We start from the raw sequence: 12,112 nt of genomic DNA, 5'->3' as shown, positions 1-12,112 counted from the left end.
CATTGTCAGACCTCACTCTGAAGGACTTCCTGCATATCCAAAAAAACAAACAGCACTAGAATTACCTGGTCTAAAGACTTAAACCTTGCCTGTGATATAAAAAGGGCTTGCTGGAGAGACGGGTATTACTTCCAGAGATTACCCTGTCGAACAGGCTCTCCATCCATGTGAAGCAGAGCTCCTCCCTAACCCAATTGAAGTGCAACCTAGACAACTGGACAGGGAAATTCATCCCTGGTTTGGCACCTATGTCTCTAATGGACACAGGCAACCTGTAAATGGTTCATTTCTCAGGCCCTAGCTTGTAAATGTTTCACCTACCAAGCTCCTGTTTACACTTATCAAGGGTTACAGAACTTGACAGAGATTTGGAAAGCATGGTTAGGCTTAAAATGGCCCTTGTGATCATTGGCCTAGCAACCACCTATGTACCTTTGCTTTTGCAAATGCCTTTTTTAAAAACATCCTTGTCTTACAGCTGTTAACTAATACAACAGAATCTTCATCAGTAATATATGGGCATTGACTACATCCCACACATTTTTAATACCTTGTTTTTCTTTTGTTTTCTGATGCACATTCTGTTCATACAAACTTAGGGTCAAAGCCAATCACCTCTACAATTTCTGGGTTAAACCTCAACATATTCCAATTCTTAGAAATAATTTCTTTAATTCTCAGTGTAGCAGGATTAAAGTCCACCACCACTACTCTATCATATCTACCATCATTCTCTTTAACCATGGAATTTCCTTCCTCAAAACTAGTTAATATGGTCCTCAGGGCCATCCCATAAAATAAATATATAATCCAGAAATCTCAAATATAGTTTCATACATTTTCAGAATTTTGAAGTAAAAACAAACACGTTTTCCCTTGCTAACAGTACCATATTTGCATAAATCATGGCTCAGGCTGCACCCATTGCAACACCGCTAATTTGCTGGAATGCCTCCCTTTCAAAAAACAAGAAATGATTTATTTTGTAAGACCACAGATGCCAATTCCATAATTAAATTCACTTGTTGGGTGCTTATGACTTTAAATGGTAAAAGACTATCATGAAAGAGATCTAGGGCTTCTTCTAAAGAGATAGCAGAGAAAAGATCAACATCAGTTGTGAGGAAGCCTACAGAGGTCGTTGCCAAGTCCAGGGTTAATCTCCCAGAAAGTTCCATGAGTCTCTTAACATACTGGATTTTAAACATGTAATAAACTTTAAAGACATATCAATAAACAAAGCCATGGGATGAGTTTTAGACCCCCTGGCTGCCACCACAGGTCGACCTTGACAGGTGGAATCTATATTCTTGTGAATTTTTGAAATGCCAAAAATTGAAGGGACAAAAGGTTTGTTTACTTTAAAAAGTCATATATATGTTCGAAGATATTCTTTCGTCTATCAGTAGATCTTCCAGAAACATACTGATTCTATGATATGCTATTTTGATTTCATTCCTAGACACTGACTTATATGTACTATTATTGTGAAGTATCTGAGACATAGCACTTTTTTTTTGACACAGAGCAGTTCTTCACACTACACTGTCACCTCTCTCTGGTTATAAGTTTTTTCTTGATGATGAAGATTCCATTTATTGTTGGTTTATATAGAGTTTAAAAGTAAAAAAAAAAATTTAACTAAAACCTGAGCATTGTATTGCTCCATGCAAACAGGATATAAACTGTAGCAACTGTTTTCTCCATTTGTAGCAAATGGTTTGTTGCAGTTTAATAGGCATTTTTTAAATAAAATATGTTGAAGGAGGGATGGAGGCAGGGCACAGAAACTGGACCAGAATGGCTGGGACAGGAGGCATGTCGTGACTCTGGCCACCTAGTTGGTGCCAGTAGAAGGAACACTGTTTTTTTTTTTTTTTTAACTCAGATATGTTTTTATTTTTAAAAAGTCAAAAATCAAACAAACTATATACAAACATAATAAACTATATACAATGTCCATAATAATACATACAAGTAAAGGAAATCATTCAATATTTCTCTAATAAATATTTCAATTTCTCCCAAGCAATTTGCTTATGTGTCACATTTTTTGCTCTCAGTTTTATAGTGGAAATTTCTCTATCACAAAGAAGTCTGGCTAAATAAACAAATTCACTGCTACATGTCAGAATGTGTTTTGACTTCCAGTTTTCCGTAACCACTTTCCTTGCTATTGCTAGTAGTGACCATAATATATGTATTTAATTTCTGGAGCAGGCACATTAAACAATATAAGAGAGTCAGAAATTGTACAATTGTCATTCCACATAGCTTTACAGAAGTATCTAAGATCATTCCAAAAAGCAGATACCATTCTACAATTTACAATCATATGCAAGCAGTCAGCATCAGACTGATTACATCTCCAACATTTCATGCCTTCTTTATTATACATTTTGGCAATGTTATTGGGTGTTAAAAAGCCCCTATGCAGGAACTTCCAAGTATAGATTTTCCATTAGGGATAAGCTGTGTTTTTTCCTGCTGATTTCAGTTTTTTATTACTTAAAGTAAATTCTTTGTTGTTTATTTTTGTTGAATAGTTCCAGTAAGAGACATCTGTAAAGGTAAAATCTGTTCTGATAGATTTACATATGATGGATATAAATGAGCTACCTTTTAGGGAACCATTATTAATAAAATAAATTATGTCTAAAATTATGGGCATGTTCTTGTCAAGTTTTTCTAATGAAGTTATAGTTCTGTGATGAAAGAACTCTTTACAAGTCTGGATATCAAGCCAGTTACAATTTTGTAGACTACATCTAGCTATTAAGTAATCGGTTGTATGAATTTTATTTGTTGACAAGAACTGACGCCAATACACCAAATTACCCTTTTTGAAATCTAACATTTTCTTAGTATTAAAAGAAATTATTTGTTAACTAGTAAAGGCAATTGGACATATAGATATGATAAAATTCTTGATTAGGTGATTGGAATACATAAATCTTTTAAAATTCAATAATATTTGGTTAATGAAGAAAAAGGCTGTAAGTTATTTTGTAAATATATTTTAATTAGCCATAGAAAAACCTATACAAATAAAATGTTCAGATAGTGTTTTATTATTGGAACACTGTTTTTTTTTTTTTTTTTGCTCTTCACTGGAGGAGCTGAGGGTGCAGATCACACTTACAATGTAGCAATCAGCTTGTTACAGTGAAGTGCTTTTTCTTGTTCTTCAGCTGAGCTCAGGGAGTGTAGCAAGCACTGGTTGAACCAGCTATGCGTCTGGTAGATTTTATCAGATTTCTTAAAATATAAAAAAGCTCTTCTGCATTCTGTGACTGTCCTTTAACAATCACAGAACATGGTAATATAGGTGGCAACTCTAGGCTCTTAAATCTATGATTAATAAACATTACACATGGAAACAGATTAGTCTACATGGCCCAAATGACTTTATATTCTGAAATAAGTTTTCTGTATAAAAATACTTTTCTTTCAAAATTGTTTTTGATTTATAAAAAAGTACCCAAGTAACTTGTTGGCTTCAGCCTTCTTTCAGAGTCTGTAGCACTGGCAGGATGGTAAATTTTCATATATGCGAAAGTTATTGTCTACCTGTTTAATGTTTGTTCTTTTGCATGACAGTGATTTCCTGTTTTATAGCTTGTGAACCTTAATGGTGAGAAAACGGGATGCATGTTTGGAAAGTCATTTATAAAACAAAATTGTATTATTTCACAGATATAAACCTTGTCTCTCAAGTGTGCCTCATTATGGAAAACATTGCTCATTTTGAGTGTTAAAGACTATGTTTCTTGCTGTTCCTCAATGATACTGTGTAGTATACATTCATTGCTAACAATTTTTTATTTAATATCCATAGACTGCAGTGGTGATGCTGCGGTAGCATTGTCGCCTCATAGCAAAACGTCCTGTTCGATTCTCAGCTAGACCGTCTTCTGTGTGGAGGCATACGTGAATGGGGCGTGCCTTCGTTGAAGGTTGTGCGTCAGGGTTGGTAACCCGGTACGTAAAAATCCGCTACCAATCATTAGTGGACTGGAGTTCTGCTGTGGTGACCCCTAACCGGGAAAAGCCGAAAGACACAAACAATGAAATACTACAGAATGACATTAAATTATCAAAATAATAATGTTTAAGTATAAAGTAACACATTTTAATCATCCTGTGAAGTTAGTTTCATTCTGATTGTTTGTAAACTGTTAGTATGTATTGCACATTATGCCCATTTGTTCCACATTAAGGAAGGCAGTGATCCAGATTTTGGAGATGGAAAGTTGAGAGCTATAACGGCTTGCAAAACATAAAGAGAATGTGAGTTTTCCCTTCATAAGCACCACTGCAGGGTAAATACCTGGGATCTGCATTTTAATATCATCTTCTTTATGTCACCTTTCACTTAGAACAACGCCAGAACCAAGTACCAAGCTGAGATTCAGTTACTGCAGGTCATCATTGATGAGGTTAATATTTTCAATACCACACTAACTGCTTAAACTGACAAAATGCTTGCTGTAATTAATAGTATGCTCAGTGGCCCTTGACTCATGGGTGAATATAACACTGCCAGACAACAAACCACTTCCTGTGGCTCTTCCAAACAGATAGTGCTAACATAGGCTTTACGTGATGCAGTATGAATCAACAGATTGCTGATTCTGAAAAACAACAAACTGCACCTGCAAAGCGACAACATACTCTGGTCACAGAAAGATATAAAAATGCACTGCAAATTAGTTAGCTATAAGATTTATAGAAATAATTAGTAGTGTGTGGCTGAAATGGCATTTTTATCATTTAACAGTTCAAGATTAGAGTGACTACATTATTCTTTGAAGCACAGATCTCAACTTTTTTTAATTCAAAACCAAAGAAAAGACAAAAAAATAACCAGGGAAAAGGGTTCAAATTCAGAAATACTTTTGTTTTTTACTATTAGTTATTATTCACTTAAATAGAACATTAACAGAGTAAAATAATTTGTATTAAGATGCATTTCTGGAAAAAAAACTAAGTCTGTAGGCATAATATAAGACATTATTTTGCACAATCCTATCTGCTTTGCCAAGAAATGCCCATTTAGCAAAGGACAAAGCAAAATCAGGGACAGTTGAGAAATATACTGAGAGAGGCATGACACTAAATTCATGCCAAGAAATCCATCCATGAACTAAATACACATTGCGCAGTCTAAGGTTTCTTGTTTAATCTTAACACTTTAATTACTTACCAGATTTGTTTGTTAGTAAATATCTGCCAGTAAAACTGGAGCTACTGGTAACATACGTTAAAGGAACATGCCAAACATATCTACAAAACAATAGAAAAACATGTCAGTTACTACATTAGAATCTTGCATTGTAAGTGTATACACTCAGTCTCAAATACCATACTGCAAAGTACTTTTAAAAGTGATTGACTAGGTAAAAGAGCAACTACATCCTTTTATTCTGGGCAGCAAAGTACTAATGCAGATGAAGTTTATTCCTCCATGCCTACCTGTCCAGCTCAGCCTCTGGGCATCTATGAGACCTAGACAACAATGCTAACTGTAGCCACACACTGCACTGTGTACATCTATCACAACCCTGACAGCTTAGACATCATCATTTAAACGTAGAAGCACCTCTTATCCCACAATAAATCAGACTGTATTACCAGTATATACCTGTCATATTCACCACTGGTATCCATGAACTATTACAATGAAAGAAGGTATGGGAAAACTCTTTTAAATAATATTTATGTGCCACAAACACTAACCTTTCCAAAATTTAAATTGTCTGGAATGTTAAGTGGAATTCGACTTCCACCTGGCGAGCCACAATATCTGGCTTAGTAGAATTTACTTCAAAATAATACAAAAACTCCAGAGGAATTTGGGGTTTTATTGTCATCACATCATTGGTACCGCAGTGGTGCAGCAGTTAGCATTGTCGTCTCACAGCAAGAGGTTCTCCCGTTCGATTCTTGACTGCAGCGTCTTCTGTGTGGAGTCTGCATGTCCTCCCCGCGGTCGGGTGACATTAAAGACATGCAGGTAGGTGTGTACATGAATGGGTGTGCCTTCCTTGAAGGTTGGGTGTTGGGCTGGTAACTCTGCACCGTACAAATCCACTGCCAATCATTAGCGGACCAGAGTTCTGCTGTGGCAACCCCCAACTGGGAAAAGCTGAAAGACATTACATTTTATTGTCATCACATCATTGCATGTAGGCTCAACAACTGTCCATTAACAATAGGCAGGATTACTTCACTGCCTTACACATCTTGCATGTCCAGATAGGGTCTGACCCTCTTATGACCCCATAAATGATAAAATAGGCATTGCAGAATTAATTGATAAATAAATTAATGGACATGCAATTAAATGTCTAAATATTAGACAATGAAAAAAGGATCTTAATGGTTAGATACTCAGCAAGAAATCAAATATGAAAGGCTGTCCCCAGGTAAATAAGGAAAACAAAATGCCTATTTCTCCATCCTTTTCATTAGGAAATAAACTCTAGCATGAAATGTTTGAATTTGACTATATAGAGATGCTTCACGTTGTCAGTGTCTGACATGGTGGTGTAAAATACTAAATAAACACTAGAGAAGGCAAACTAAAATATTTAAATTAGCCTGTAAAACAAACCTGCACTCTTTCAAAATTTCCCTCAGCAAAATAGGCATAACAGCTGCACTACTACAATAATTTCTAACAGTGAAAATGACAATATGCAAAGTCTTTTTGGGCTGCAGTTGTCATTATTGAGCCAACTTTCATTATAAGCCTATTTATTTCTCCTCTTCCTCAATGTCTAAAGAGGCCAGGATAAGGCAACCGCAAGGAATCGTGCTAGTCATCTAGTGGAGATTAGAAGACTTTTTTATGCCAGTAACACTCTCCGGACCTTACTGAAAATTACAGAGGAAGCACCCACAATCCCATATCAAATGTGGCTGTAAACTTCCACATACCCACGATCTTAGCTACACTGATTTGTGCTGCTTAGCAAGCTTGCATCATCACTGTGCCCCAAGTGCAGGAACTTCACTCCCTGGTCTTCTCTCAGATGATAATCATGCAGTGGACTTGGGAGAACCAGCATCAATCACTCATCACTCACTCCTCTCAAGACAGGTCCCTCAGTGCTCACACACTAGTCAGCCCCCCTTTCCAATATGGTATCAAAGAAAATAAAGCTCTGTTAGAATGTGCCTTAATTCTGCCTGGAAATGTTTTACTATAGAGGGAATTAAAAAAGGGGGCTATATTATGTAATCAAAAAGTGAATTCGCTGAACTGCATCTACATCGGAAATGCAGTTCGTCGAATTCGCTGTTGTGGGGAGCTGTGCCCCCCACACCTCCCGCTAATTATATATATCAACTCTGGGATTGCACTACAATGAGGAAAGGGCAAATTTTCCAGTCTTCACTGTACTGCGATCTCACCATCAGCAGTTCGTTGAACTACATTTCCGATGTAGATGCAGTTCGGTGAACTCACTTTTTGATAACATAATACAGACCCAAAGAAAAGATACAGTAAGGAACAGCCAACTAGAATTGTCTGATAAGGCACACGTTGTCCTTTTCTAGTCCCCTACTAGGAATTCCACAAATGTATAGCTTTTGTAAAAGACTTAGTACTGATAAGATAATACCAAAGTTGCAAAAGCATGACCAACATATATAGATGGCTAGATTCAAGCTATATTCTGAAAGTACTAAGGACCTACACGGGGAGATTTCTTCTACAGATAACCCTTTAAATATGAAAAAGAGTTAACCCATCATGAATAGCTGCAACCCGGATATTCTCTTGTATATATCAGAGCAATAAACCAATTGGTCTACCAAAAAGATGAATCAGAATATCTCATTCAAATGTAGAAAGAATTAATTTCCCAGTAAAAAGTTGTTTTTCTTTTTGGCTTTTCCCAGTTAGGGGTCGCCAGAGCGGAACTCCGGTCCTCTAATGATTGGAAGTAGATTTTTTATGGTGCCGAGTTGCCAGCCCGACGCCCAACCTTCAGCGAAGGCACGCCCATTCACGCATGTCTTTCGGAGGCCACTCGACCGCGGGGAGGACATGCAGACTCCACACAGAAGGCACTTCAGTCGTGAGTCGAACATCCCAATTAAGTGTCACCTGAATAACAGCAGAGCTTGTGAATCAACACAAAGCCTCTTTCTAGAGAAGCTTGAGCTAAGTCTGAAATAAAGAGGATGATCCACTATCAGACACATTGAAATGGCTACTAAATACTTGCCAAAGGAGTGAACAGGCAATAGGATAGTAACTCATAAAATTGTTTGGAAATTAGTTGTAATAATTCAGTTTAGGGCCTTGATTATAGGTGAGTCACCAATTAGAAAATCTTCTCCACTGCTTAACACAAGCTTTCCTAGAAGCACGATTTCTTGCCTGCTTTAGTACATGCTGCATGTCCTCATGAAAAAGATGTCTAAAAGGTAATAGAACTGACTCATCAGGCAGTCAGTTGAAATTGTTGAGTTTGGGGTGTATAAAGCTCCTTATGCCTTGTGTGAATAGATCCAATCTGTGAAGAAGCTTGTGGTAATAAACCCTGGCCAATTCCATAAAAAGGGAGAACCAATGTTGCCTGGGCCAGAAAGGATTCATCACAATAATTTTGAAGAGTCCTGGAATCTTCTGAATGTCCCTAGATACCAGTGGAAAGGGTACAAATGATACACGATGATTCCTGACCACAGAGTGAAAACACATCAGTTTTCCAAGCATGCCAGCAGAGAGTTCTGGCTGAGAATTTACTTTGTTGTTTGTTTTGAAAGGAGGTAAACAAATCTATTTCAGGTGTTCCCCACAAATGGATCCATTTCTGGAAAGCCACCTCAGTCAATAGGGTCTGTCCTAGTCCTGCTTACCTTGTCTGCCACTACATTTTGCTTCAACAGAATGCAAAATGCTTGAAGGGTTATACAATGCTGTAGGGCAAACTCTCAAGCCATCATAGCCAGCCAGTACAGAGGGTAAGACCTTGTGCCCCCAAGTCTGTTTATGAACCACACCAATGTGGTATTGTTTGTAATCACATGTAAAAGTCCTGGAGACCACAGGTTATGAAGATATTCTACAGTATGGATCACAGCTAACATCTCTTTGAAATGTATGTGCTTTGGTCTGTTAGAACTGTCCCACAGGCCTTGCACCTTTACTCTCATAGAAACTGTTCCTCAAGCAAACACTAAGGAGTCTTATTGCCTTCACCAATGCAGTTCTTTCTGATAAAACTGTGATATGAATGTGAAACAAAATGTATACCTTCAGTGTATGTGAGGTGACTGCTGACTTGGTATAGTAAAACTGATATTGTAAAGGGTTAATATTCTTTATGCCATATTTTACCCTATTCTTCTATTTAACTAAGGCAATGCGGTCACTTTATGACTTGTTTTACACATTCCTTCTTGTTTATGTGCAAGCTCAGTGACCCTGAGACCTGGCAGATAATTTGTTTTCTCATTCCTTTATGTTTTAACTAACTACAGGAGCTAGCAGGCTTACCTGGAGCATTTCTGGGCATCTGGTCAACACCTATGTTTTGTTTCAACATAATCTTTGCTAATCCTGTGTGTGTGTCAACACACACAGCTTTTAAAAGACGGGACTTTCTGCTTGGTCAGACAGAAGCCTCACCTGTGGAGTGGATGCAGTGCCTATGGACTCTCCCAATAGAGACTTCTGCCTGGATGAAGAGGGGCTTCCCAGTCGAAGTGTTGGCAAGGATGAAGCATTTAACTTTATCAATGATATTTTAATTCTGTTATTTCTTGATATACTATGATGAATTGCTTTAAGTGATACTATGTTGTTTTATATGTATTATCTAATTTTACTGTAATAAAGTGACTATTGCCTGACTTCTTTGTCTTGTACATTTCTGATTCTGCCAAAATTAAACTCATTAGGCAATACAATTTCTTAGCACAATCAACAGAATCAGAAATGTTTAAGAAAAAGAGTAAAAAGAACATCGCATCTGCAGATGTTGAAATCCTGGGAGAGGGGATTGTGTTCCCTATGGGATGCTGGCCACTGAGTGGTCACGTAGTGGAGATTTAAGTGAAAATTGGGATGTATGTTTAAAAGATGCAGAACCAAAAGCTGTAGTAACATGTTTGCAAAAGATTTCAGTAGAAAAAGGGAAAGAACTTTGTGTGATATGCAGACACGGCTGGATCCTTTTATCTGCATACTGAAAACAACATCAAGATAAAAATAGTACAGTTGTGTACACTTACCATAAATGTAGATGTTCGAGTGTATTCACTGTTGCAGTCATTACATTTGGGTAATCTGCTGGCAGGTTGCCCTCAGTCGGCCTGATTAACAAAGTCTTGGGTCCTGCATCAGTTGCTGTCCCTTCTTCCATGACGTCAGGTCGTCAGGGGTATAAAACATGCAGCCGACGCCATTACATCAGTTTTTCTTGCCCCAGATGTCAGGTGCCCCCAAATGGGGAGCAGAATATATATATATATATATATATATATATATATATATATATATATATATATATATAATTAACTCAAAAATATACCTCCAAACAAAAGCAAATGCGCCAAAAAGGCTTTTAAACATAATAAAAGAAAGAAGAGGTAAAGTAAAAGAAAAACAGGGGATTGGAGGGAGGGTAACCAGGACTGCAACAGTGAATACACTCGAACATCTACATTTATGGTAAGTGTACACAACTGTACTATGTTCATCGTGTTTCTCTGTTGCAGTCATTACATTTGGGTAGATTCCCAAAGCTAAAGTTGGGAGGATGGATTTATACAGCATTAGGACCAGCTATAAGGCCCTGCAAAACAGCAGTGGCAAAGCCAGCTCTGGATATAGAGAAAATTGGTAAGTGATAATGCTTGGTGAAAGTATGAACTGAACTCCAGGAAGCAGCTTCTAGAATATCCCTGGTAGGAACACCTCTGAGAAAGGCTGCTGAAGTAGATGCAGCCCTGGTGGAATGAGATCTGATCCTCTGGGGGATAGGTTTTCCATGGTGCTTATAACAGAAATGAATACAATGGCTTATCCATTTAGAAATGGTTTGCTTTGAAATAGCCCTCCTCTCTGCCCCTGCAGCAAATGCTACCAGCAGTTGTTCAGATTTTCTTCGAGATTTAGTCCTGTCCAAGTAGAATCTGAGTTGTTTGTGTACATCCAATGAATGCAGAATCTGCTCTCCCTTGTTCTGTGGATTGGGGAAGAAAGTTGGCAAATGAATGGACTGATTTAAGAGCCACACTGGATACCACCTTGGGCATGAATGATGGATTGGTCCTGAGTGACACCCTGTCCGCATGAAAGATGATGAAAGGCTCCACTGCCATAAGGGCCTGTAATTCAGAAATCCTTCTAGCTGAAGTGATTGCTAAAAGGAAGGCTGTTTTCCAGGAAAGAAATTTTAAGTCTGCAGTTGCAGCTGGCTCGAAAGGAGGTAGAGTGAGTTTCTCCAATACAAAGCCCTCCTCAGTATGGAGAACATCGATGTCTGTGCTGTGACTGAAACCTGGTTCAAGGCTCCTGAGAGCACCCCAGCACTATCAGGTTATACCTCATATCATGCGTTCCGGCCCCAAAATAAGGACCGAACCACAAAAGGACGGGGAGTATCCATATTCATAAAGGATACCCACACCTCCAGGTTTTTGGCAACGCACAAAGCATCGGAGACCATCCAGGTGCAATTAACCATAGGTAAAACTGCCCTACAGTTTGTAGCATGCTACAGACCACCCTCTCAAACTCAGGAAACCCACACAGCCTTCCTGAAGACACTGGAGAGTATGAATGTCTCTCCAAACACCATCATATTGGGTGACTTCAACTACCCAAACATAGACTGGGAACATTACTCAAGCCCCAACACCCTAGCCCAAAGGTTCCTGGAGTTCATAAACTCAAATGCTATGGAACAACTAGTCACCATTCCCACAAGAGGAGAAAATATACTAGACCTGATCATCACAAACATGGTGACAAAATGCTCCACACCGACTGTAGATCCCTCATTGGTGAGATCAGACCATAAATTAATCTCACTGGAGATCCACATCCTGCCCCCAACCCCAGCAAAAAAGACCACAGTGAAGAACT

At 38.2% G+C, this 12,112-nt stretch overlaps 1 protein-coding gene across 1 annotated transcript in view; it reads right to left on the bottom strand.

The window, feature by feature from the left end:
* Nucleotides 1–12,112, bottom strand: part of LOC122795779 (endoplasmic reticulum aminopeptidase 2-like) — a 1,481,589-nt gene that overhangs the window by 714,943 nt on the left and 754,534 nt on the right. The window contains exon 11 of the mRNA XM_044064110.1: nucleotides 5,207–5,286. Coding sequence (XP_043920045.1) covers nucleotides 5,207–5,286 — 80 coding nt within the window. The remainder of the gene's footprint in view (nucleotides 1–5,206; nucleotides 5,287–12,112) is intronic.

This window comes from Protopterus annectens, chromosome 2.part2 (genome assembly GCF_019279795.1).
Source record: "Protopterus annectens isolate FY-2018-M chromosome 2.part2, PAN1.0, whole genome shotgun sequence".
Classification (NCBI taxonomy): domain Eukaryota; kingdom Metazoa; phylum Chordata; order Ceratodontiformes; family Protopteridae; genus Protopterus; species Protopterus annectens.
Note: the sequence above shows the minus strand (reverse complement) of the source record. Positions and strands in the feature narration are given on the sequence as shown.